At 55.3% G+C, this 25,602-nt stretch overlaps 1 protein-coding gene across 6 annotated transcripts in view; it reads left to right on the top strand.

Annotated features, from left to right (window-relative positions):
- FMNL3 (formin like 3) overlaps window positions 1-25,465 on the top strand; it is a 51,514-nt gene extending 26,049 nt beyond the window's left edge. The window contains exons 2-27 of one of the 6 annotated variants that reach the window (XM_027542786.1): window positions 4,782-4,865; window positions 5,757-5,837; window positions 6,108-6,184; window positions 9,722-9,805; window positions 12,529-12,681; window positions 13,858-13,966; window positions 14,143-14,219; window positions 14,566-14,659; window positions 15,713-15,787; window positions 16,503-16,613; window positions 16,917-17,066; window positions 17,509-17,610; window positions 18,487-18,766; window positions 19,192-19,260; window positions 19,350-19,474; window positions 19,669-19,871; window positions 20,657-20,891; window positions 21,032-21,100; window positions 21,211-21,291; window positions 21,392-21,521; window positions 22,078-22,238; window positions 22,535-22,636; window positions 23,142-23,234; window positions 23,496-23,619; window positions 23,747-23,863; window positions 24,536-25,465. In XM_027542786.1, the coding sequence (XP_027398587.1) occupies window positions 4,782-4,865; window positions 5,757-5,837; window positions 6,108-6,184; window positions 9,722-9,805; window positions 12,529-12,681; window positions 13,858-13,966; window positions 14,143-14,219; window positions 14,566-14,659; window positions 15,713-15,787; window positions 16,503-16,613; window positions 16,917-17,066; window positions 17,509-17,610; window positions 18,487-18,766; window positions 19,192-19,260; window positions 19,350-19,474; window positions 19,669-19,871; window positions 20,657-20,891; window positions 21,032-21,100; window positions 21,211-21,291; window positions 21,392-21,521; window positions 22,078-22,238; window positions 22,535-22,636; window positions 23,142-23,234; window positions 23,496-23,619; window positions 23,747-23,838 (2,961 nt within the window). In that variant the 3' untranslated portion in view covers window positions 23,839-23,863; window positions 24,536-25,465. Of the gene's footprint in view, window positions 1-4,781; window positions 4,866-5,756; window positions 5,838-6,107; window positions 6,185-9,721; window positions 9,806-11,503; window positions 12,682-13,857; window positions 13,967-14,142; window positions 14,220-14,565; window positions 14,660-15,712; window positions 15,788-16,502; window positions 16,614-16,916; window positions 17,067-17,508; window positions 17,611-18,486; window positions 18,767-19,191; window positions 19,261-19,349; window positions 19,475-19,668; window positions 19,872-20,656; window positions 20,892-21,031; window positions 21,101-21,210; window positions 21,292-21,391; window positions 21,522-22,077; window positions 22,239-22,534; window positions 22,637-23,141; window positions 23,235-23,495; window positions 23,620-23,746; window positions 23,864-24,535 lie in introns of all 6 variants that reach the window. The other 5 variants (XM_027542787.1, XM_027542792.1, XM_027542790.1 and 2 more) reach the window with 5 other exon arrangements.
- The last annotated feature ends 137 nt before the right edge of the window (window positions 25,466-25,602 follow it).

Raw genomic sequence — 25,602 nt, 5'->3', positions numbered from 1 at the left:
TGACTTGGGGGCAGAGATGGTTTGTGAGGGGCTCCTGGTAGGAATATGGTACTCCAGCTGCTCCTCCAGCAGTCTCCTGACTCCTACACCTCGTACCTTCTCACTGCCTTCTCCTCTGCCATCGCATAATGGACTGATCTGCAGATGCCCGAGAGGACTTGCTGCCAGCTGTGACCAGGGGCCAGGGCTCAATAGCATATGGTACCAGCCTGGGACGGTGCCTCACTTCCCCTCTGGGGAGGATCTAGACTCTGCTTCCCAGGGCTCCCTGCCCCGTGGGCTGAGCATGGCGACTGCGGCTACCACTCCAGGGAGAAGTGGCCAGCCATAAGGGCCTCGGTGGGGAGGTGGTTCTGAGACGGAAAACATTAAGAAAACCACCAACTCACATTCTATATTTGCTCAAAATGAACAGCCCCTGCCTGCCTTTCCTTAAGTCTCCAGAATCCCCTTTGCAGGAACATTTCAGCCATCTCTCTCTCTTTCTCTCTCTCTCCTCAGAGGAACTATGCCATTTTAGCCTCTGATCCTGAAATTTATCATGACTGACTGGGACCAGTAGAGGCAGCTGGGAATTTTGGGTGGTTCCTATCTCTGTTTGTTGGGTTTCCCCAGGCCTGGCCCAAGGAGACTGGCAGAGGAGGGGTGAGTCCCAGCACAGGACCCACAGCTTTGAAGGAAACTCCAGCCCCACCGGCATTTCCCTTCCCCTGCGGTGGGAAGGAAGCAAGGAGGGGCTAACTGACTGGGGGTGCAGAGCAGGAAAGGGAAAGGAACCTCTGTGACCAGAGCCAGCTCCCCCCTCCTCTGCTTCTCTGGGGCCAACAGGGTCGTGTGGGGAGTAAGGAAACCTCGCTGCGGGGACTGGGCCCTTGGTCCCATGGAAGGGGTTGGCCCCTGAGCAGGGTGCTCGGCCTGGTCTCAAACTGGCCGTAAACCAGAGCTGCCTTGCTGGAGAAGCATCAGATCCACCCCTTTCTGCTTCTTTCTGTTATAGGTTTTTATTTTAGACTTCTGGCTGGTTCCCTCTGATTTAAGAATCAGTCCCAGAGTTGCTTTGAGTCTGAGTCTGAGTTCCTCTTCTCCCGTCTCCTTGGAGTCTTCCCCTCCCATCCCAAGGACAGTGATGTTTTACTGCCTCCTAGTCTTAGCAGCAAAGGATCAAAGCAGGGGTGAGGGGTTGCTCTGTCCCCAGAGTGTTGAGAAGCAGAGCTGAAGGAGGAGGGACAGAGGCAGGAATAGAGGACAACCGGGGAGAGGGCAGGTCCTTGGGGTGTCAGAGCATCGCTCAGGGTTTCTAGGAGGAGAGGGGAGGGAAGTGTGTTGAACACCCACAGTGTTCCAGACTTACTCGGACCTAAAGTATTTATCATTTAATCCTCATAAAACCCTGTGAAGTGGTGAGATTATCTCCGTTTTGTGAATGAGCTCTTTGAGGTTCTGTGACTCTGAAGAGCTTGAACTCGATCTGGAGCTCGCTGGTTCCACATCCAGTGTCCTCTGCTCCAAAACAGCTGAGTCTCCTTTCTCTTCAGCGAGGGGCTCCTAGAGGAGTTAGCAAGAACTCAGCCCGGCTTCTGCCTCAAGAGAGCCTGTGGTCTCAGTGGAGCCACAGCAGGAAAATGTCAAGGAAGCAACCTCTGACTGAAACTGGAAGGAAGGTTGGCAGGTTTGCTCCCTGGCTGTCCCCGGAACTCAGGAAGCTGCCCTTCCTCAGGACATTGAGCCCTGTTGGCCTCACACACAGTATCTGTTAGAGGCAGGGGCCCCAGTGCCATGGCCGGGTGGGGAGAGAACCACCAAACCCTGGCCCTGCCCGTGATGGGTGGCTCTCACCCCCCACAGTCCATGGCTGACTTCTTGTGAGTGCTGGAGGCTGGGGAATTCCCCCACCCACTTCCTTCCCCATTGCACTTCAGTCACAAAGGAGAGAAAACTTCCCTCACTGCTCAGAAGCGTCACCCAGAGCTCTAGACTGGAGGACGTGGGCCTGTGGTCAGAACTGCTTCACGCTCCTGTCCCTGGTTTCTGTTTGCTGGCATCCCTCTCTCCTGGGCATCTAAAGTCTGGCCAGTTCCCTGAGGTTCCTCTTCCATGCTCTGAGGCTGGGGTTCCCAGAGGTGGTGACCCTGCTTTGTCTTTGAAGCCCCGGGGGACCAGACGTTTTCTCAGTGGTTCACCTGGTGGGGAAGTGTGAGGCCCCAGCGGCTGAGGGAGGAAGTTGGTGTAGACAGGATGTGATGTCTGCCACAGCCACGACGAGCTCCCTCTCCCCTTCCCAAGTCACGTGCTTCCAGGGGAGACTACTGTTTTCTGTCTTCATGGCACAGACGTGGGAGAGAGGCAGGAGGACAGTGAAGCCACCTCAGGCCATGTGCAGAGCCAGAACCAGGCCTGGTCCCACGGGCTCTGCGGGCTGCAGCCTGGCCCTGCTTAGGTGGGAGAACTTGCTCCAGGCCACCTTTGGTCTTCGGGTCCCTGTTCTGTGGTGGTCTCCTGCTCCTGTCCTGCTGGCCACACAGACACGCTGAGATCGGCCCTTAGCAGGGTGGTCCCAGAGAGAACACCTGGGGTCCTATTTGCCTGTCGGGCCAGGCCTGCTCCATCGGCAGTGGGGCGGATTCGGTTAGCCCCTCTTCCCTGCGGAAGCTCAGGCAGATTCACAGGGCAGGAGCAACCATGCGGAGAGGCATGACGTGGTAGTCCCTTCCCCTTCTTTTCTTCTCTTCTGGGTTTCTAAATTCTTCCATTTCTAAACACTGAACAGAGATCCCAACTCCACTTCCTTTTTCGAGCCATAATGACCCTGTTTCCAGCCAGAAGCTTGGCCCAGAGCTCAGAACCGGAACCTGTTTGTTTTTTTTTAATTTATCTATCTTGGGCTGTGCTGGATGTTTGTTGCTGCTCAGGCTTTTCTCTAGTTGCACCGAGCAGGGCTACTCTCTTGTTTCAGGGCACAGGCTTCACATTGTAGTGTCTTCTGTTGTTGCAAAACACAGGCTATAGGGCACACAGTCTTCAGCAGTTGCAGCTCAGCCCCCAGGTCTAGAGCACAGGTTCACTAGTTGTGGTGCACGGGCTTGGTTGCTCCATGGCATATGGGATCTTCCCGGATCAGGGGTTGTTAACCTGTGTCTCCTTCATGGGCAGGCGGATTCTCTACCACTGAGCCACCGGGGAAGCCCCACAACTGGAACCTCTTAACCATAGGTTTACCATCAGCCTACTCTCTACTTGGTGCCTGTCCTAGGGTTAGACGTTATTAGGAGTTGGAGATCATATGAATAATGGTACAGTCAGTCCTTTAGATGACCGTGTGTGTGTGTGTGTTAAGTCGCTTCAGTCGTGTCCAACTCTTTGTGACCGTATGGACCGTAGCTCGCCAGGCTCCTCTGTCCTTGGGATTCTCCAGGCCAGAATACTGGAGTGGATTGGCGTGCCCTCCTCCAGGGGATCTTCCTGATCCAGGGATCAAACCCACATCTTTTATGTCTCCTGAATTGGCAGGCGGGTTCTTTACCACCAGCACCACTTGGAAAGCCCTTGAGCATACAACTGGCTTAATAGCATGTATGTAAATAAATACCTAATAAATAGATACATGTAACAGAAATAAATGATGTTTAAGGATTTTCTTTCAATTTCCTAGAAAACAGAGAGCCTACTCCCAGGATACTCTTGCTGTTTTTGGAGTAACTCAGAGTTGGTATGACTCCTCAGGATCCTGGGCACATACAATTTGTGTCCCCAGGGACAAGGATGTCAAGGACCCAACAGAGATAAGCCAGGTGGTCATGCTTTGTTTACCTGAAAGTTAGAGCTGAGCTTGGAGCAGTAGTAAGGGAGAGGAAGATGAGAGGACCTGCAGCCAAGGCAGCTAGATTGGTTAGAGGAGGGGCTTGGCTGGACCGGAGCGGGAGGTGAAGGCTAAGGAGGGGACAGTGGAGCTGCTGGTCTGGGTGGGGCTTGCCCCTGGATGCCTTGGCTTTTATTCACTTACACTTGTGTTCATGTATTCATTCAGCAAATGGTAGTGAACAAAATAAAATGACTCCTGGTCTGTCCTGTACTCTCAGCTAGAGTGTCTCAGGGAGGGGTTGGGACACTTCACTGTGTCTTAAATAATTGGGAGCTGTGTCATAAGTAATCAGCACTAATGATTAAAAGTACTGAAATCTTGTAAACTATTTCCTTAAAAACTTGAACACTTATCTTCATGTTGATGTTCTGCTCATTCCCTGGTGTCCTGGATGTGACAGAAAGGGTTAGAGTTGTAGCATCTGCACAGGCTATGTATGGGTGGCTCAGGATTCACCCAGGGGTGTGTGTGGTACAGGAAGCCTGCCCAGCTCTCAGGCTGTGGGGGCAAATTGATTGATGTTGTCACTTTAGACTGGTGACTTTCAAACTTTTTTGACCTGTCCCATGTTAAGAAAACACATCTTACATTGTGTGTCTGTTTTGTTCATGAAATAAAAACTTTGTGAAACATTATTTATACTTCCTAATTGCAATCAATTCTGATATCTTAAATTCTTGTTCTATTTTAATCTGTTCATTCTCATTCAAAATAAAGTTACTCTTGACTGACTTCACTGATTCCACAACCAGTGGTTTGGAAAATGCTGCTCAGCCAAACTGAACCAAACATGAAGGGGAAATGGGAAGATGGCCGTGCCCCTCTGAGCCTTCCTGTTCACCCATGGAATGTCAGGGTGAAACCTGAGGGTTCAGGCGTGAGGGAAGCCTGTCAGCCCTGTTGACTCAGGTTCTCTCCGCAGAGCTCCATGAACCTGCCTCCCGACAAGGCGCGGCTCCTGCGGCAGTACGACAACGAGAAGAAGTGGGACCTCATCTGTGACCAGGTACAGGGTTTGGGACCGGAAGTGAGGCCAAGCACGGCGGCGGGGCCTTGGGTATTAACTGCAGCCCTGGGGTCCCTTGAGGAACCCCAGCCTGGTCTTGGCCTCAGCCCATGCTTATTTCCTCTTCTAAAAGCACTTTCCTAACAGACACAGGCTGGCAGGTCAGGTTCCCCTTTAGCTCCCACAAAGCACTGTCTTGATTTCTTCCCAGTGAGGTTTATTGAGCTGTGAGGTCTGCTGTGAAGGAGTTTGGTGGTTTCCCCAGTAGAGCCTGTTTCTGCCTTTCCAACCAGGGTGAGGGCTGTGCCTGGCTGAAGAATCCAAAGCGCCATTTGTCTTTCACTCTGCTCCAGACCTGGCGAATAGCAGCCTTTTCCCCATTACTTACAGGCCTCTAGGAATGAGAAGCCCCGGTCCTCTAGTCTTCTGTTCCCAAATCTCAGAATGTGAGGATTGGAAGCTCCCTTTACATGAAAGTGTTTGGAGCCAGAAGAGAAAAGAGAGATTTTCACTTAGCTCAGAATCAAGAACTCACACCTGTGGCCTTGCTTTTTCCCCTGCGTACATTTGAAGATGACAGATCATGAGTTTTTGAACTCGGACAGGCCTGGCCGCAAGCAACCTCTTAATTTTTAACATAGAAAATTACTTTAGACTCAGGGTTACTGAGTCTACTCAGTAACTCAGAATTACTCATCAAAGGAGGAGAAGATGGCAACAGAGAAGTACCTGAGGATAAGTCACGGAGGGGAACTTACGGTGTGGGGGATGTTAAGGGCCAGGTGACAGCTTAAGGAGTCCCCTCACATCAGACACTGTGGGCGCCCTGCTTCCTCAGCACTCTTCTCAGAAGCCTGAGTGTCTGTGTGCACACACGTGTTTCCCTCACAGGAACGATTCCAGGTGAAGAATCCTCCCCACACGTACATCCAGAAACTCCAGAGCTTCTTGGACCCCAGCGTAACTCGGAAGGTGAGGTGCGAAGCAGGGTAGCCCCATCTTGCTGTCCTTTGCAGTCCTGTGGGGTTTAGGGGCAAACCCTGTGATGTGGGTCAGGACTGTTCTGAGCAGCAGGAGCTGGGTTTCTGTGTTCTGGGGCTCTGGGGGAATGGCTGGCTAGGAACAGATGGAAGGACTGTCACTGCCCTCTTGGGAGCCTTCCCTCTCCTTTTCTGCCCCGTTTGCTTGTATTGTAAAGTTGACTCGGGGGCCTCCATCAGTGACAGAATCCCACATTCACAGAAATTCAGGAGGAGAGTGCAGGAGTCAACCAAAGTACTGAGAGAGCTGGAGATCTCACTGCGGACCAACCACATTGGGTGAGTCACTCTTGACCATCAGAGCCTTTCCACCTGGCCGCTTAGGACCCGGCGTCCGCTGAAGAGAGTTTGCCTGTTTATCTCCTTGTTGTGGGGCAGAGCTGCCTCTCGAATGCCTTTTGGTTCCCCAGAGGGCTTCAGACTGTTCCTTTTCTGGCTTTTCTCCCCCTCAGCTCTGCCAGCTGCTGACTGGATGCTGCTGGCAAGCCTGGGGCCTCTCCTGGGGTCCTCAGTCTGTGGCTTTGAGTGGAAGACATTCCCACAGCAGCTGAGACTGGAGTCTGCCTGTGGCCTGGGGCTGGGCCAAGGGAGGCCCAGAGAAGGCTGGGAATGGGGAAATGTATTGCATTGGGTTGCTGAGACCTGGTTTGTAGACTGTTTGGTGCCCAGAAGACTATTTGCTTGATTATAAGACAATTTTAGTTCATGAGCAGAAGCAGCTTCCTGAAACATCAGGGAAGATCTGAAGCAGGTGGACCAGATGCTGAGTGTCCTCTGTAGTCCCAGACCCAGGTCCTGTCAACCTGTTGCCTGAGCCTCTAGAAACTACATGAGTCTTTTTTTTTTTCCAGAGGAGTGAGGAACCAGGACCTGCTGAGCAGGCACAGGGCTAATGCGTGAGATACAGGGAAAGAGCTACAGTCTTGCATTCATAAAACTGTAACCAGCCAGGGTAAATATAGTGAAAGTGAGAGCAAGAGAGAGGATGAGAGAGCGAGAGAGTGACCGTGCGTGTGTGTACACACAGGACAGTGAGGGACTGTGACAGAGAACTGCAGGCAGTACTACAAATCTGGCCTGATCATTTAGAGCTCACAGGAGTGAGAAGTCTGAGAAGTCTAGCCTGGGGTGGAGGTGGGGTTGCTGGGCAGGTTCCAGCCCCAGAAGCAGGAGTAGAAAGAGCCAAATGACATCATCTGCCTTCCCCTCCTTTCCCGCCTGGGCTTCTGGTGCAGGCTACCTGTATGCAGTCAGCTGCCTCCTGCAGTCATGGGAGAGAACAGGTAAGGACAGTTGCCGGCGCAGTCGCTGTGCTTGGTGGCCAGAGCTGGCTTTCACACCTCATCCATGAATCCATGAACCACACATTGAGAACTGACCAGCTAGGAAATGTGTAACTCAGCCTTCACCTTTATTTAGTGAAGCTCAAGGAAGGAAAGACTGCAGCGTCCCATCAGCTGCCCCACGTGTGAGAGCACGAGCAACACAGATGACAGCTCCAAACTCCACCCTGCATTCATCCGGAGGGCCTTTACCCCTCCCTGCTTCCTTTTCCCTCACGCCCTCCCGTCCTCCTTACTGAGTCCTGCTGCATGAGGAGGGGGCTCTGCTCTTCCCCAGAAAGGGCCTTGGAGCAATGTGGGATGGTCCCCCAGCATTCCGCTTCTACCTGCTGCCATCCCCTCTGGCCATTGGCCAGGCTCTGAGGCCAGAGCAGCGTGGTTCCCAGGCCCAGGCCTCTCAGCAGTTGGCACACAAGCTAGAGATCTGAACCGGGTCCTTGGTTCCCAGGAGCAGCTCAACATCTGGCATTTGAGGAGCTCCTGTCATTTGAACTGTGCTCCGCTGGTGGAGTTATATGGGAAGGCCAGGACGCTTCCTGCATTTCTGGGCAGGAAGAGTGTGTCAGGCTGTCAGGCAGGGCTGTGGGAGCTCCAGGGCGGTGGGAGCCCAGGGCAAGGTAGCAAGAGGGCGATTCTGCCTCCGAAGCAGCCTGATCCGCCCCAGGCCCTTGGAAGATGGGGACTTGAGCCTGGAGCGGGACAGGCTGGGAAGCAGGGTTCCAGAGCTACCCCAGCTCCTCCTCCCCCTGGTTTGTGTTGGTTTCACGGCCTCGCTGAGGTGCCCTTTGACATCTCCTCAAAGTGTCAAGATCCCGAAAATAGCAGTGGAGACTCAGACAGGAAATGAGAAGGGGGCGGGGAGCTGGAGAGCAGACAGACAGGAAACGGGAGGCCTGTCGGCCCCCAGAGAGGAAGCTAACTTCAGGCAGCTCCGGTGTCAGTCAGCCTCCTCCGCCAGAGCTTGCTGCCAGATCTCTGCCGGGCCTGGCGCTTCGGCCCGGCCTCTCTCTGCAGCCCGGGTGTGGCCATCCAACATGGCGCTGGTGTCCCAGCTGTGGGGGAGAAGCGGCCTCAGGGGGCTGTTCGGCGCAGCTGGCCTAGAAAGACCCCAGACTCTCAGAGTGAAGAGGGCACAGGAGAGTCAGGGTTTCATCTGGAGAGTTTTCTTTCTCTCCAGGTCCTGTGTGTCTACAGGACAGGAGTGAACCTGTCCTGTAACAATCCTGGGACTTGCTCCTGACTCCTTCCAGGGCTGTCTCAGTTCGAAAGGCTTGAAGGCAGAAGGGTTGAAGTGCCCCAGTCTGTTGTCTGTCTTCCTGCCTCCCCGGTTCAGTCCCTTAGAGGTCAGAGCCGTTCCGGAGTTACTTGAGTTCCTGACTGTTCCCCCATCCTTCTCCTATTCTGCCAGTCTCACCTGTGACCACACACAGAAATCCCACGTATCCCTCTGTTAACTGTTTCCCAAAATACCTTTTCTTGAACTTGGTGGGGAGCCCTTTGGCCCAGTATGCCTCTTTTCCAGAGCTCTCTTTGCAATGGCACTCCACTTCAGTACTCTTGCCTGGAAAATCGCATGGGCGGAGGAGCCTGGTAGGCTGCAGTCCATGGGGTCGCCAAGAGTCGGACACGACTGAGTGACTTCACTTTCACTTTTCACTTTCATCCATTGGAGAAGGAAATGGCAACCCACTCCAGTGTTCTTGTCTGGAGAATCCCAGGGACGGAGGAGCCTCGTAGGCTGCCGTCTATGGGGTCGCACAGAGTCGGACACAACTGAAGCGACTTAGCAGCAGCAGCAGCCGCCTGTCTTTTAACTGACACTTCAGTTAAGTTGGGGTGCTCAGTTGTGTCCAACTCTTTATGACCCCATGGACTGTAGCCCGCCAGGCTCCTCTGTCCCGGAGATCTCCCAGGCAAGAATACTGGAGTGGGTTGTCATTTCCTTCTCCAGGGGATCTTCCTGACCCAGGGATCAAACCCGCATCTCCTATGTCTCCTGCTCTGCAGGCGAATTCTTTACCTGCTGAGCCACCGGTCAATTTGGGGACCTGCCAGCTTCCATCAGCTCTGTCAAAGGACTGCAGTAAATACTCTGTGTAACCCTCAGTTCCTCCCACAAATGTGGCATCAGGAAGCTGTGCCCAGCCTCATGTTCGACACCAGGAACCCAGAAAACGATGGAGTGGGGGCCCTGGCTCTTGAGGAGGGGGCTTCTGAAGGCTGGTTTGGCTGACGTGGTGTTGGAAGGCCTGCATCTCTCCCCATCTCTGGCTCCCCCGCCTAGGGGCGGTCCGGCCAGGTGACATGATCATGGCTGGGTCAGCCACAGGCTTTGATCATCAGAATTCTCCCAGCCTGGTGCTGAGTTCCAGAGGATCCAAGAGGGGATATTGTTTCACAGAGGCACCTTTTGCTCCTCCCCCCCAACCCACTTTATTAGCAGACCCCTCCGCTATCTTTCCTTTATCTGCAGGTGGGTGCGGGAGTTTCTGAATGACGAAAACAAAGGCCTGGACGTGTTGGTGGATTACCTGTCCTTTGCCCAGTGTTCTGTCATGTGAGTACCACCTGGGACCAGGGCGGGGGGCCCCATTCTGCTTTGACTGGAACTGCCAGTAGTGAAGGTGGAATGGGAACCCCAGGCAGCAGTCTGGGTGTGGGCAGGTGGCCACGGGGCTGTCTGAGGTCAGTGAAGAGTGCCAGGTAACTGGAGTAGAAGGTGCGTTTTGGGGAGCAGAAGGCAAGGTGTGGAAGGGCAGCTCAGGATCCTAACCCAGAAGACCCAGACTCCATGCTGGGAGCTCCCCAAGGAGGTTTCCTGGCCTTTGGGAGAGAGGCCCCCCGCAGGGTTCGTTTACTTAGGGAGAGCTTGGTCTTTGCAAAGCCACTTTAGGTCTCCAGCTATAAGAGGGTTTCTCCGTGTCACCCCAGAAGCAGTGAGCATGACCTTTGACAGACTGAAAATGAAGCATTCAGGAGACTTTTTCAAGCAGGCGGGGGTTTGGAGGCAGCTGGAAGTGAGTTAACGCAGAGGAAAAGGCAACGTGGGCTGGGGTGGGGAGTGGAGGGAGCGAGGGCTTTCAAGGCAAAGCCTGGCGTGGGTCTCTTCAGTCCTTTACTATCTGTGTGACCTCTGGAAAGATTGTTGAGGTCCTCTTATGTAAGAGGGGATCCATGTTACAGGGTTGCTGTAAGCATTAGATGATACTGTGTGTAAAGCAGTCTATAGTATTTGGAACGTAGGCTGTACTGTGGTAGCCACTTTTTATTTGTTAATTGTTGCTGTTTAAGGTGTTCCCTACCATAATTACCTAAATATATGGAAAGAGGGATTATATTGATCATTCACAGCATGACCAACACATGCAGACCTGTACCCAAGACTTACTAGAGCACTTGGGTGACCGATCATCCCAGTTTACCCGTGGTTTTCCCCACATGACTTTCCCCAGTGTTAGTGCTGAAAGTCCCTCATCCTGGGGAACTCCTCAGTCCGGGGACTCCGCCCCAGTCATGAATTTCACTTTTCTTGCTGCCGTCCTTGCCCTGGGCCATTCTCCTTCCTCAGCAGGTTTTTCCCCTCATCTCCTTAAGAGTTTAGAACTATTGCCCCTCCTGGGTTTGGCCTTAGTCATTTTTACCAGGTCATCCCATTAAAACCAAGAGTGACCCACTCCCCCTTCCCATCCCTGCAGAAGTCAAGCCTTCTATCCCTTAAAAAAAAAAAAAAAAACTTACTCTTTTTATAGAAAGAAATGAAAAATATTTGCTGAAGCGATTTAAAAAAAATAATTCAGAGCTTTTATAGTAAAAGATGTAGATCATTTTTCCAAATAAGCCTATCTTGTTTGGAAAGCAAATAAATTCCAGCTGCTTGAAACCAAAATACCCTGGAACCTCAGTATTGTAGTGTCCATGGCAGTACCTTTGACTGTGTTTTTAAAAGAAAGACTCAGGGCAGGCAGAGGGTAGGTAAGAGTGTGTGTTTTGGGAAGGGTTGAGAGGAAAAGAGTGAAGCCAAATAGAGTTTGAGTAAAGGCACTTAATTTGTACACTGAACGTCCCAGAGTGGGGTTGGAGTGGGGAATACTATTTTTGATGGAGGGAGGGCACTGGCAAGCGGTTTCCCTGTCCTGGAGACTCCTCCGAGGTCCACTTGAAAGCCCCATCAAACATCTGACCGTCAGGATCCTGAAGTCTGCTCCTACTTTCTTGGAAACATTCAGGCATCTGCAGATACCGCTTCCTATTTCAGAAAGCCTTGGCCTCTGTGACTTTGACCCTGGTGCTGTGCATATTTAAGGAGCCTGTTGGAAATGCTTGTTCTGTCCTGGATGACCCTCTTCAGGGAAGAGGACAGGAAAGGGGAGTGGGGCTTGTTTCTCAGAGGGGGAGATCCGATGAGGGGACCTGCAAGGGAGAAGGCCCTGTGGGTTCATCATCTTGAGCTGTCCTCTTTATTCTGGCCACACTCCCAAACTGCTGATTGGGGAAGACAGCTGGTCCGAGAAGCAGAAAGTGACAAAGAAGCCGTCCCAACTCTCTTAGGGACTAAGGACCCCAGTTCACATCTCTGCCCTCCCCCAAGGGAAGCTGCAGCGCGAGGAGCCTCTGAGCCAGGAAAACCTAGAAACCTCAAGTAGAATCATGGAGAACCCAGCCATCAAAACTCAGTGCTGGGATGGGACTGTAGAGTTCCTCCTGAACATGGAGGCCTGTCCCACTCTGGCTTCACCAGGACCCCCATCCCCCTCCACTCAGACCTGCCCTCCTGAACATAATCCAGAACCACCCAGGCCCCCTCAGGGCATTGAGAGGCCTCTCCGGCAGCTGCTGTCGGCCGCCTAGTAGTACCTGCAGTTGTCCAGTTCCCCACCGCCGCTCTTCGGGCTGACTCAAGGGGACCCATGGCTTCTCTGAGATGTCCTTTCTATGGCTGGAGGTGCAGAAAGACTACCAGCCCCCCAAGTCCCTTCAGGCTCATGGGAGGTGACTCCTGGAGTTGCTTGGCCAGTGGGGAGCAGCAGCTGGCCTCCCAGCATCCCCATCTCCTCAGATGCCCCTTCTGGGCATGGCTCATGGCGCCTCTGCCCTGCTCAGCACACTTGTGCCAGTGGCTCTCCCGGCCAGGGCTGGGTCTCTGCTGCCCGGTTCCGCTTTTCCTTCTGGCTGCCCTTGCTTCTTGTGGCCCTCAAGGTCTAACGGGCGGGAGTGGGCCTGCCAGGGGCTTGGCACTGAATTTCTCCTGTGTGCGTGCATGTGTGTCCTTTCCTGCTCCAGGTTTGACTTTGAGGCTCTGGAGAGTGGTGACGATGGTGCGTTTGACAAGCTCCGGTCCTGGAGCAGGTCTATCGAGGACCTGCAGCCACCCAGCGCCCTGTCAGCCCCCTTCACCAACAGCCTCGCTCGCTCTGCGCGCCAGTCTGTGCTCCGGTATGTGTGCTCTTGCTCTGCCCGCCTGCCTCCCACCCTCGCCCCCATCCGTGCAGGTCCTGGGTAACGGCGGTGAGTGCTCACGCGCCTCCCTTCACTCTTGCTTCCAGGCTCAGCTCTCTTGCCCTCTGCCTGCCAGTCTGTCTCTGGTCTGTCCTCTCTGTCCCCTGACTCTGCCCAGCGATCTGTCCTGGGTAAGTACATCCCCCTCGGCTGTGCCCTCCCCTCTCGTCTCCCCCTCTCTGGGGGCCCCTCCATTCCTCACTCTCACTCTGCCATTCCTCCAGGCCCCTGGGCAGGGCTTGTCCTCATCCAGCTCCTTGGTCTTCACCGGCTGGTCCAGCACCTGCCTTCATGTCTGTTTCCCTCTGCTCCATCAGCTGCCCGGAGACCACCCCCCACCAGCCTGCTGCTGCTCACCTTTCCCTCACTTCTTCCTTTAGGCCTTTTTTCCTCCAAGGCTGTAGCGTGTGCGTTGGTCTGCAGTAGCTGAAGAGCTGTCCTGCCGGGATGCAGGTGGATGGACTAGATGATTTCTCAGAGCCCCTTCACAGAGGGAGGCTTCCCTTTGGGCCCTGTGGCCCTTTCCATGATTTCTCTCAGCCATGCTTTTCTCCTTGTCTCCTTTGGGTCTTGCCCCTGACACTGCTCATCATTCTAGTCATGCATGACCAGATACCATTTGTGTTTCCTTTATTTCCCATGAAACATCACTGGGGGCAAAGTCAGAGGTCGCCCCAGCCCTCTTGTAGCCTCTGGGGTCTGCTCTGTCTTTTCTAGGACCTAGAAGTGGGGTAGGAGCCAAGGTGCCCCAGCCCCAGGGGATGTGTAGAAGATGCAGTGACTGGGAGGAGGAGGAAGGAGGGCTCAGATGGGTGTCTCCTGGACCCATGCTGAGGTCCAGGAAGGCCTGCACAGCTCCTGTTGTGTTTGGAGGAGCTCTGGGCTTAGGATGGTTTGGGCACTGGTTTTAAAGCTGGGGTCCTGGAGATTTACTGACAAAGACCTGCTCCAGGGAGGTGAAAACAGTGGAGCACCTGCCCCCTGCACCTTCTCTCTCGGGGCTATTGGTGCAAGGTCCTCCATCCCCCTTTCCTCCTGCTGCTGAGGGGCAGCCTGCTGTCTGGGTGATGCTGCATGCCCCCGACCCTTCACCAGAAGCCCCCTCTCCCCCAGGTACAGCACTCTCCCTGGGCGCAGGGCCCTGAAGAACTCCCGCCTGGTGAGCCAGAAGGATGATGTCCACGTGTGTATCCTTTGTCTCAGAGCCATCATGAACTACCAGGTAAGGCGATAGCACTGGCCATGGGTGTCTCTTCCTGGTCTCCCAACCAGGAGAGCTAGGAAGGCAGCAGCTTGTAAAGGATGAGTCTGTGGGTGGGGCCACCATCAGAGAGCTCCAGCTGGGGTCTGCCTTCCCCCCATCACCGTCTCCCCTCCTGTCCTTTCTCCTTGCTGCAGTATGGATTCAACCTGGTCATGTCCCATCCTCACGCTGTCAATGAGATTGCGCTGAGTCTCAACAACAAGAATCCAAGGTGAGTTCCTTTCCTCTCCTTTCCTCCCCTCTCTGCCCAGGGCTCTGGAGATCTGGGCTCCACTTGTCCCTGTCCGGAAGTCCTGCCTGGTCTTGGGTCCCGTGGCCTAGGGCAGTGCCTCAATTTGGCCCCCTCCCCTCTGCTGGAGGAGGAGTGTTCTGCTTTCCTCACAGCTTAGGAAGGGGAGCCAGCTTGTCTCCCCTGCCTTCTCTCCCAAGCCCACACCTTCTCCTTCACCACGGAGGCTGTCTTTGTTCCCTCGGAAGGACTCACACAGGTGTGCAAATGAACTGTGTCGTGGCCAGGGCAGGGGCGAGGGTGTTCATTTTTATTTTCCACCCCTTAGGACCAAAGCCCTTGTCTTAGAGCTCCTGGCAGCTGTGTGTTTGGTACGAGGAGGTCACGAAATCATTCTCGCTGCCTTTGACAATTTCAAAGAGGTCAGTGTCCTACACTCGTGTGTGTGTGTGCATGTGTGTGTTTAGTGGGGAGGATATGGGAGCCAGGTAGCGAAGCACCCTTTCCTGTGATCTCACACATCCTGGGGATTTTAACAGCCCAGTGCTTTTAGCTAGGTGGTCTGCCCCCTGCTTTTTTAAACCCAAAGCCAAACTTCAGTCTTACTAGATCTTATGTTGGGGATGCCCCTGATTGGCCAGCAAAGGATGCCCTCATTGAGGGCTACAGTCCCACAGTCCTAACCCACTGTGCAGAATACCTGAAGAGCCTGGTAAATGGTTGGACCCCTGGGAAGCCTGGTGATCTGTGCCTTAACAGGCACCCTGGGTGGTTCAGAGGCAGTGAACACACTGGTCGAACCCAAGGTAGTTATACTTGTTGTGGGAGGAGAAGCAGGGGTTCTCCTGAGGGGGCTGTTGTTGGTAAAGGGAGAGGGACCTCCTACTTGGAATTCCCCAGCCCCGGGGCCTGGCTCTGAAACCCCCATCTGCTTGAACATAGGATTCCTCGACATCCAGCCGCAGCTGCTGGTCCCACCCCTTCCTCCTCTTTGGACCTCTTCCCTAGCATCCATTGTTCAAGCCAGGAAGTGGCTCTTCCTCCTTGAAGCCAGAGGCTCAGCGGAGTCTCTGGACCCCTCTCAGCTCTGGGGCTTTCCTGTGCCCCAGCCTGTCTCCTGCATCCCTGCTAGGACCTCAGCGTTCTGCCTCAGCCTTGGCTTCCACCTGTCTTCCACCCCACTCCTTTCAATAACTCAGTACCCCAGACCCCTTGTTTCTTCTTGGCCTACCCCCAGAGGCACCTAGAGCCCAGACTAAGGTCACACCTTTACTGAGCCCCTTCTGAGGCCCAGAGCAAATGTCAGGTCCCAGGCTTTCTTATGTCATGTCCCAAGTGGCCAGTTACATAGAGAGTTGTGGTTACACTTGGTCAGAACCAATCCCTTTGCCGAATGTTCCTAAGAACCAGGGCTCGGGGGGTGCTAGGGTTCTGCAGGGGACAGATCCTGTCACTGAGAAAGTCTGTTTGTTCAGGTGTGCAAGGAGCTGCACCGCTTTGAGAAGCTGATGGAGTATTTCCGGAATGAGGACAGCAACATCGACTTCATGGTGAGGAGCTGGGCTGGGTCAGGTGCTTGCCCAGCAGGGCCACCTAACCCTTGAGAGCTGGGCCAGGCCGACAGTGTGCTTTGGTATTCTGTGTAGAACCGCAAGTGGTTCTCTACTCAGTAACTGCTGCTTGTCCACTCACCCCAGAGGAAACTCCAGGACGAGGTCATTTTTCTGTCTTGGGTCTGGTTCCTTTCCTCCTTTTTTTGGCCTTACGGTCCCTGATTTGGATCCTTCCTGAGCAGCTTTCCTTTCCCCCAGCTTTTCCTCTGGCTTCACTTCTCTTCAGTCGAAGGTGTTCAGCTGGTAGGGTGGTCTCAAGAAATACCTGCTGAGGGACTTCCCTGGTGATCCAGTGGTTAAGATTCTGCACTTCCACTGCAGGGGGCACAGGTTTGATCGGGGAACTAAGATCCCACATGCCAGGTGATGTGGCCAAAAAATAAAAATAGAAGTAAGTTAAAAAAAAAAAAACCTGCTGATGTGCAAAGGAAATCAGAGCACAAATCTTCATTTATACTCATTTCTCTTATAGTTTGTCTTCATACACTGAATATTGTTTGACTTAAATGAAAATACTCTTATTTTGCTATTGTTCCCCAAAGCCTTCCCGATTTACTCACTCCTTTTGATTATCCCCTGATGATGCTGGTTCTGCCAGCCACCTACCATCTCTGTCTCAGCTCTCTGACCCTCCGGGCTGCTCCTCCCCCAGGTGGCCTGCATGCAGTTTATCAACATCGTGGTGCACTCAGTGGAAGACATGAACTTCCGGGTCCACCTGCAGTATGAGTTCACAAAGCTGGGGCTGGAGGAGTTCCTGCAGGTGAGCTGGGCCGGAGTCCTCACAGTGGGAGGTGCTTCAGGACAGTTCAGGACAGAGGACCAGCTTAGCTGTATCACAGTGGGTGTTTCTTTTCTAAGAGCCTAGTCATGGATGCTCCTGGCACCCCACCTGTCTTCTGTGGCCTGGGATTCAGGCCTTCCCGCAGAGGGCTCTATCAGTCAGCTCCAGGGCCAAGAATCGGACACTGCTGCAGGAGGAACTCCCCGGGCCCTAGCTCTAGGAAGGGATCTTGGAGGGAATGAGGAGGCTCCCCCCACTACTACTCTGTCTGCTCTTCCCTAGAAGTCACGGCACACAGAGAGCGAGAAGCTGCAGGTGCAGATCCAGGCGTACCTGGACAACGTGTTCGATGTGGGGGGTTTGTTGGAGGATGCTGAGACCAAGAATGTGGCCCTGGAGAAGGTGGAAGAGCTGGAGGAGCATGTGTCACATGTACGTGGCCCTCCATTGCTGCCAGGACCGCTGTTGAGGGTGGGGAGGGAATGGGGACATGTGAGTCCAGGAATCCCGAGCCAACCTACTTAGCTCCTGACTGAGCCCCCGGGAAGCCTCAGAACCCAGCAGGGCTCTCCGGCGCATGGTTCGGCTGAGGCACGGGGCCGTCCGCAGTGGAGTGAACACACCACTGGTGACCTCTGGCCTGGATGTGAGGTGGCCTTGGGCTCCAGAGAATTGGGTGTAGCCATTTGCCTGGTACTGTTTCCCGCAGCCTCAGACCCCAGGCCCACAGGAGTCCGTAGGGAAGCCACTGGGCCAAGCTGCCTTTGGAGCCCTGGGTGGAGGGGTCGGGCCCAGGTTGGTCACTCGGACTTAGGCTCCGCTGAGTGGCCAGGCTTTAGGACTGGCCCCCAGACCTGCCCTTCTCATCCTGCAGCTCACAGAGAAGCTTCTGGACCTAGAGAATGAAAACATGATGCGTGTGGCGGAGCTAGAGAAGCAACTGCTGCAGCGGGAGAAGGAACTCGAGAGCGTCAAGGTACGAAGTTACCTGGGGAAGGCGCCCCTGGGCTTTCCATCTCTGAGTCATGTCAAGTCCTCAAGAATCCAGATCTTGATTCACCCTTGGAACACTGATGATTTCACCCCAGGATCTAGCTGGAGAGGGAAGCTGGAGCCAGAGTGGGCCAGATGCACACACAGAAGGGTGGAGACCCCTCGAGTTCCCGCCTTCTCCTCCAGCCCGTCCCCCTGCTTCTCCCTTGCCTGCACCTCCACTGCTTTCCCAGCCCAGCTCCTTGGGGCTGTTTGTTAGGGTTTCTACCAGGCATCCCATACTGGAGGGCAAGGCTTCCTCATATTTCAGTGTCTTCTCTGTCCCTCATTGAACTTTATGTAGTTGCAAAATCATGCCCCAACCTACCTGTTCTCCCACAGGAATACAGTTATGCCAGCTCTGTTGAGCCCAGCACACATCCGCCAAGCCCCTGCTAAGAGTCTGAAGTGCTCTGTCAGGAGTATGGAGGACACAGAGGTGGCTAAGGCAGGGCCTCGTCCATAGGGGGCTTCCAGCTGAGCAGTTGTACAAACCAGATGGAACGAGAGCAGGCCTGAGGCACCAAGGGCTGAGAGCAGCCATAGCAGGCTGCTGGTGGTTGAGGGAGCATCTACAAGGCAACTTCCACCCAAGTCTTGAGGGACCAGTGAAACTGGACTGGACCACTGCCGGGTGCCGGCCAGGTGGTCGATGCTTCCATTCACCTCTTGTTACTTTGCATCCTAGCTTCCCCGAGTCCCCACCTGGGTTTCTGCTGCTCTTTGCCTCTGAACACTCTCCTGGAGACCCCGGTGTAGGAAGCCTCCCTCCCAGAGGCCTTCAGGTGCTCTTTTCCTGATGGTGCCCTCTGCCCAACAGGAGACTTACGAGAACACAAGCCACCAGGTACACACCCTGCGGCGGCTCATTAAAGAGAAAGAGGAGGCCTTCCAGCGCCGGTGCCACTTGGAGCCCAGTGCCCGGGGCCTGGAGTCCATGGGCAGCGAGGCGCTGGCCCGGGTGGGCTCTGCGGAGCTGAATGAGGGCATGCCCCACTCCGACCTGGACCTCCTCACTCTGGCCCCCCCTGCTGAGGAGGCCCTGCCCCTGCCTCCACCGCCAGCTCCTCCCTTGCCCCCGCCTCCTCCCCCGTTACCAGGTAAGCAGAACCTTTACCTGGTAAAAGCCAAGAGGTGCAGCCTTATTGTGAGGTCACAGGGGATGTGCTCGAAGGATGTAAAGTCAGATGGGAGGGGCTGGGGGAGGGTTGGGATCTGAGGGATGCTCAGGTTACTAGGGAAGGGATTCTAAGAGTAGGTGTGGATCTGTTTTAAGGAGCATAAAGATGCTGCTTCTGATTCCTCTGAAGACATTCAAGGAGAGGGCTTAGACTAAAGCAGGAAAGAGTGGGTCAGAGACCAGCACCACCACCCCTGGGACCCCTGGGAGTCGGAGTCAGAACCCCTGGGAGCCGCTTGGGCAGGGAGTTCATGCAGCCTGCTCTCCTGAAAGTCTTTAAGGACAGGTAGGCGAGCAGAGGGGTCTCTTGGCCCTTGAGTCACTGTGCCATTTCTTCTCCCCCAGACAAGTGTCCCCCGGCCCCGCCGCTCCCTGGCGCTGCCCCCTCTGTGGTGTTGACAGTAGGGCTGTCAGGTGAGTGTCCTGAGAGCTCTGGGCAGAGCTAGTGGGACCGAGGGAGTGTGTTCTTGGCTCCTGTCTCACTGTTCCTCCTTCTAAATTAGCCATTCGCATTAAGAAACCTATCAAGACCAAGTTCCGGCTGCCCGTCTTCAACTGGACAGCCCTAAAACCCAACCAGATCAGCGGCACTGTCTTCAGCGAACTTGATGATGAGAAAATCTTGGAGGTAGCAGGGCCTGGGGCCCTGAGGGATGGGGCTGGGGGTTAGGGACTAGGGTATCCTTCAGGCTAGATCTCCTGGCCTTGGAGGAGCCCCCGGGCTCAGCCTTGGGGCACCAGAGCTGAGCCGGTGCTGGTGTGCTGCCAGGGGCCCTCCCGAGGGTGAGACCACAGCACTTGCCCTCTTGTGACTCCTGCCAGGACCTGGACCTGGACAAGTTTGAAGAACTGTTCAAGACAAAAGCCCAGGGCCCTGCCCTCGATCTCATCTGCTCCAAGAACAAGACAGCACAAAAGGCTGCCAGCAAGGTGACCCTGTTGGAAGCCAATCGTGCCAAGAACCTGGCCATCACCCTACGCAAGGCTGGCCGCTCAGCTGAGGAGATCTGCAGGGCCATCCACACGTGAGGCTCCCACTGAACTTTCCCTGGTCCCCAGCTGTTGGTAACCCACTTAGGATCTCCACCTGGGACCCCAGCCTTCCCTGGATTCCAGGGTATCGACAGAACTCCCTCAGTCATCCAGTGGCTTGGCCAGAACTTACTACATCTGTGCTGTGTGCCAGACACTGTATGAGGTGCAGGGTAGTCAGCCCAGACCTTCCCTCAGGGAGCTCCCAGTCTAGTAGGAACAGTCCAGTAACACTGGGTGGTAACCACCAAGATGATGGAGGTACAGGAGGCTTTGGGAGAACAGCGAGGGCCAGGTAGCCGAGCTTGGTGATCAGGGAAGGCTTCCTAGAGGAGGCGATGTCTCACTTGCGACCTGAAGGATGTATGTGTATATAAAGTGCAGGTTGGGGCCTAGAGGGAGAGGCATGGTGCCCTGGATACTGAAAATTGACTCTGGCTTTAGTGTAAGGAGGGGAGCCAAAGAGACAGAGCAGAGAGGTGAGCAGAAGTCTTGCAGGCTGGGCCTCCTAAGCCACATCTGGGAGTTAAAACTTCTTAGCTGCAGAGGGAAGATACTGAAGAGTTCTTAAACAAGAATGGACTGTGCCTCTAGGACTTTTCCTGGTGCTGAGTAACATCAGTACTGGAGTTACTGGAGGTGAGGCAGTGAGTCCTCTGCCTCTGGCTGTGTGCTGCTCAAGACCCTGCCCTCCCTCCTTGCAGGAACTGGATAATGAAGGGATGACAGATACTGTGGGCAAAGGCAAGACCCAAGGTGGTTCCTCCCTCCTACACAGGTTTGACCTCCAGACACTGCCCGTTGACTTCGTGGAGTGCCTGATGCGCTTCCTGCCCACGGAGGCGGAGGTGAAGCTGCTGCGGCAGTACGAGCGGGAGAGGCAGCCGCTGGAGGAGCTGACGGCTGAGGACCGCTTCATGCTGCTCTTCAGCAAGGTGGAGCGGCTGACCCAGCGAATGGCTGGCATGGCCTTCCTGGGCAACTTCCAGGACAACCTGCAGATGCTCACGCCGGTACGGCTCTCCCCCGAATCCTGGTGGTCTGCCGTGCCCCCGCCCAACTCCTGACCTGCTGGCCCCCTTCCCTGCTGGCCCTGCTCTGACATCATCCTGCCCTGGCGTGGGGTTACTTAGTTCTTCCTCTTGCCTTCCAGCAACTCAACGCTATCATTGCCGCCTCTGCCTCTGTCAAGTCTTCCCAGAAGCTGAAGCAGATGTTGGAGGTGGGGGAGGTTGTGGATGTGGGTGCGGGTGGTCCCCAGGTCCTGGGTGGGGCTGGAGCTGTACAGAGAGGAAGGCCTGCCCTGAGTCCCTCTGGTGCACCTCTGGACAGATCATACTTGCGCTGGGGAACTATATGAACAGCAGCAAGCGGGGAGCTGTGTATGGCTTCAAGCTCCAGAGCCTGGATCTGGTAAGAGGGTAGGGGTGACACGGAGCCAGGGAGCTTGAGGGGCAGCTGTGGAGCCCAGGTGTTCAGACCTGTTGCGTTGCCCTTTGCCCCCCTCGACCAGCTGCTGGACACCAAGTCCACCGACAGGAAGATGACCCTGCTTCATTTCATCGCCCTGACGGTGAAGGAGAAGTACCCAGACCTGGCTAACTTTTGGCACGAGCTGCACTTTGTGGAGAAAGCCGCTGCAGGTGAGAGCCCAGGACAATCCCCAGAAGCTATGAGGAGAAGACGCTTGGGTGCCTTTCTTTCTGGCTTTTCTTTCTGATATTTCAAAGCTTTCCGCTGGGGCCATGGGCAGGGGCCACCCCAGAGAGCGCCTTCCTACAGGCCCCTTGCCCCACCCGGCCCTGCCCACCTGGGTGCTATGGGAGCTGGTAGAGAAAGGCAGCCATGGCTCTTTGCCCCCACAGGCTGGCCCTGGAGCCTGCATGTCTCTGTGATGTGTGTGAAGCCCCCCACAGACATAGGGTCGCTGTTATTTTTGTCCTGCTCCTGAAACCGGGGCAGGCCTGGGGCAGCTCTGTGTTGGAGCCCAGCAGTCTCTGGCTCAGCTTCCTTGGCTATCTGGAGGGTCACGAGCCCACAGCCTCCACTCCTTCTCCTTGCCCGCCCTGTAAGAGCCTGGCTAGCTTGGTGTGCCCCTCTCCATCCATGTGGGAGCTCTGGAAGCAGGGCGTGAGGAACCAAGCTAGTCCCCGCTGCGGGGAGGGCTGTAGTCCTCAGCCCGGGCTCTGGTGACCACAGTGTCCCTGGAGAATGTGCTGCTGGACGTGAAGGAGCTGGGCCGGGGCATGGAGCTGATCCGGCGGGAATGCAGCATACATGACAACAGCGTCCTGCGCAACTTCCTTAGCACCAACGAAGGCAAACTGGATAAGCTCCAGCGTGACGCCAAGACGGCCGAGGTGAGCATAGGGTGGAGGCGTGTAGAAGCAGCGTGGTTCTGGCTCTTGGCTCAGAGAACTTTCGTCAGGCAGCTGGCTGGCTGATTAGGGGGCAGGGGTTGCACTGTGGTGGCAGGCAGCTGCCTCTGGAGACACATACTCCAGGGGGCTCTGGGAGCCCTTGTTCTTTTCCCTCCCACAGGGGCTGGGGGAGGGGGGGGGGCGTTGTTGCCTCTCCTTGGTCCTGACTGGTCCCTGGTGGGAGCTGGCTTCCCCTTCCCCACCAGGCTGACCCCTTCTGCCCACCCCTTCCCCAGGAAGCCTACAATGCGGTAGTACGCTACTTCGGTGAGAGTCCCAAGACCACACCTCCTTCTGTATTTTTCCCAGTGTTTGTCCGATTCATTCGTTCTTACAAGGTGAGTAGAAGAGAGGTTTTTAAAGAGGCGTCTGCCTCAGAGAAATCGGGTAGGGGGAGAGAGGGCTGGGCTTCAAGTCTGGGCCTTTTTCATCTCCTCCTCTGAGTCCTGGGAGGGATCAATGGAAGCTGGCCACAGGCCTCCTAGCTGTGAACTGGTGGGCAGGGTGGGGGCCCAGGCCCTTCCTGTCATTGTTTGGGGCAGGAAGTACCCCTCCAGAGGGTGGCCACCTGGGGTTGCTGGTCCCACTGACACCCACTCTCCACCCTCAGTGTCAGCTCCTCCCCTCATAGCCTGTGTGAGCCTCAGCACACATACACACCATCCTTAAACACACACACCCTCAACACACACACACCATCCTTATACACACACACACCATCCTTATACACACATACCATCCTTATACACACACACCATCTTCCACACACACACACAAACACCATCCTTATACACACACCATCCTCAATGCACACACACACACACCATCTTTCTTGGTTCTTAGGAAGCAGAACAAGAGAACGAAGCCCGAAAGAAACAGGAGGAGGTAATGCGGGAGAAGCAGCTGGCTCAGGAAGCCAAGAAACTGGATGCCAAGGTGGGTGGGACCAAGAGCTGGGGCCTGGAGAACAGGGCAAAGGCTTAGGTGGAGGGTGGAGCAGACAGCTGGAGCCCCAAGACCACCCAGAGGGCCTGATGCTAGCTAGAGTCCACGGGCTGGGGAGAGGGCCTACAAGAGGGGACTCCCAGGCCATGGGGGTGGGGTGCTGGTGAGCGGGTCTGAGTGCATCTTGAGGCAGGAACCAGCCCCATGGAGCGTTAGTGCTGACTCCCTTCCCCTTCAAATGCTCGGCCCTAGACCCCATCTCAGCGGAACAAGTGGCAGCAGCAGGAGCTGATTGCAGAGTTGAGGCGGCGCCAAGCCAAGGAGCACCGGCCTGTTTACGAGGGGAAGGATGGTACCATTGAGGACATCATCACAGGTGGGCCCTTTGCCCTTCCTGACGCCTGGCCGCTGGGTGGCTCCCAAACCCCTCCCATAGCCCTTTGGGCCTCCTCCCACCCCACCCCCATGGGGCCTGACCACTGTGTCTCTCTCCTGGGCCACAGTGCTGAAGAGTGTCCCTTTCACGGCTCGTACTGCCAAGCGGGGCTCACGCTTCTTCTGTGATGCAGCCCACCATGATGAGTCAAACTGTTAACCCCCAAGGCTGGGGCCCTTGACAGGTACTGGGCACCACAGCTGCCCTCTGCATGCCCACCTCCCAGCACTCCTGCTGGGACCCACAGGCACCTCCTCTCCTGCATGATTTGGAACCATCCTCTGGCAGCCTCGTGGTGACGGGGGACACATACTTCTTCCCTTGCATGCCCCATGCTCTGAGAAGCGTGACTGATCCCCTGCATGTACCCTCAGGGAAGTGGTGCTCTCCCACTAATGCTGTCCTGGCTTCTACTAAGACCCAAGGGGTAGGGAGCTGTCCAAATAGGCAGGACCAGGCGCCACCTCTGATTACTGAGGCTGAGCAGCTCCAGTCCTGGGCCTGGGTGTCCGTTGTCCTTGCCTCCTCAAATGAGCTCTGGCAGTGGCTTCTGCCCAGGGACATCAGATGACCCTTGACCTGTATCCTGATATCCAGTCTGCCTGGCATCTCTTCCCAGCTTCTAGCTCTTGCTGAGTCTACCTTGTTTCTGCCATTCCCTAGTGACCTCTAGTACCCCCGCCTATTCTTCTGAACATGCAGAGTCCACCCTGACTGTCCACTCCAGCCTCTTTTAATCTCACTCATCAGCCTCACGGCTGGCTCTTCGCTAGACCTGCCTGTGGGGCTGGGCCTACAGAAGGTGGGCCTGGCCCAGCCTCCCTGCCTGTTCACAGGCCTCTTGTCTTCCCCACAGGCCTCCACCACCAGCCCCTCGTCGTTCGCCATCCAGCCAGGAGTGCTGCACCACCCGCTGGTCCCCCTCGGGCTCCAGGCCCCCACTGAGACCCTCCTGGAAGCAGAAGCACTTCAACCCTCGGAGTCCTGCAGGTCCAGCCAGTGCACCTGAAGCCCTGCAGCTGTCCAAGGGCCCAGCAGAGGGCTGTGCTGCTCTCAGTCCATCCCAGCTCTCAAAGCTGCAGCTTGCCTGCCACCTCTGTGGGCACTAGGCCTTTCAGGGCCTGGCACTTCCCTGGTGCCTCCAGCACTGCACTTTGCTCCCAAGGTCTTCAACTTCATTTCCTCAAGAGCCAGCTCAGGGCTAGAAAAACCATTTCCAGCTTTAAGCTAGGCCACGGGCACCTAGGCCCGCCGTCACTAGAGGCAGAGGGAGGAGAGGAGAAAGCAAGTATCCCTTCTTTTTTCCCCTTACTTTTTGAATCCCAGTGGTCAGCTGTGATCTAGGAGTGTCCAAGCTTAGCAAGCCCTGGACCCTGCCAGCCTCAGGTCTCCTTCTACCAGGAGCAAGGCCCTCCTAAGCCTGGGCCTGCCCAGCTGTGCCCTAGTGACGAGGAGGAGCGATCCCACACTCCCTGCCCATGGCCCTTTGCAGTCAAGGCTGACTCTGTCCTTGCCAATGTGAGCAGAGGGGTCGTTTCCTCTTCCCCAACCTGGAGACAGCAAGACAAAGGATGTGCCAACAGCATCCTCATTTTTCCCAGCTAGGTTTTGCTGGCAGGGGGCAGGGTCATGGTGGTCTCAGCTGTTTTCTCCATCCCCTGCCAGTTTCTTCTCAGTCCCTGAAGGGAACACAGGGGCCCACTCCTTTTTGTACATGTACCACTTCCTTCTCTCTTGTATATAAACCCCCAAACCTTCCTTCTCTCAACAAAGGCTTGAAATACCAGGCCTGACTCTGTCTCCTTTTTCTGAGCATAGGGGCTACATCGGCCATTTAGGCTGACCTAAGCCACAGGGGGGCTTCCCTGGTGGCTCAGCAGTAAAGAATCTGCCTGCGATGCAGGAGACGTAGGTTCAGTCCCT

This window comes from Bos indicus x Bos taurus, chromosome 5, assembly GCF_003369695.1.
Source record: "Bos indicus x Bos taurus breed Angus x Brahman F1 hybrid chromosome 5, Bos_hybrid_MaternalHap_v2.0, whole genome shotgun sequence".
Lineage (NCBI taxonomy): Eukaryota > Metazoa > Chordata > Mammalia > Artiodactyla > Bovidae > Bos > Bos indicus x Bos taurus.
This window is presented reverse-complemented; position numbering and strand designations above follow the sequence as displayed.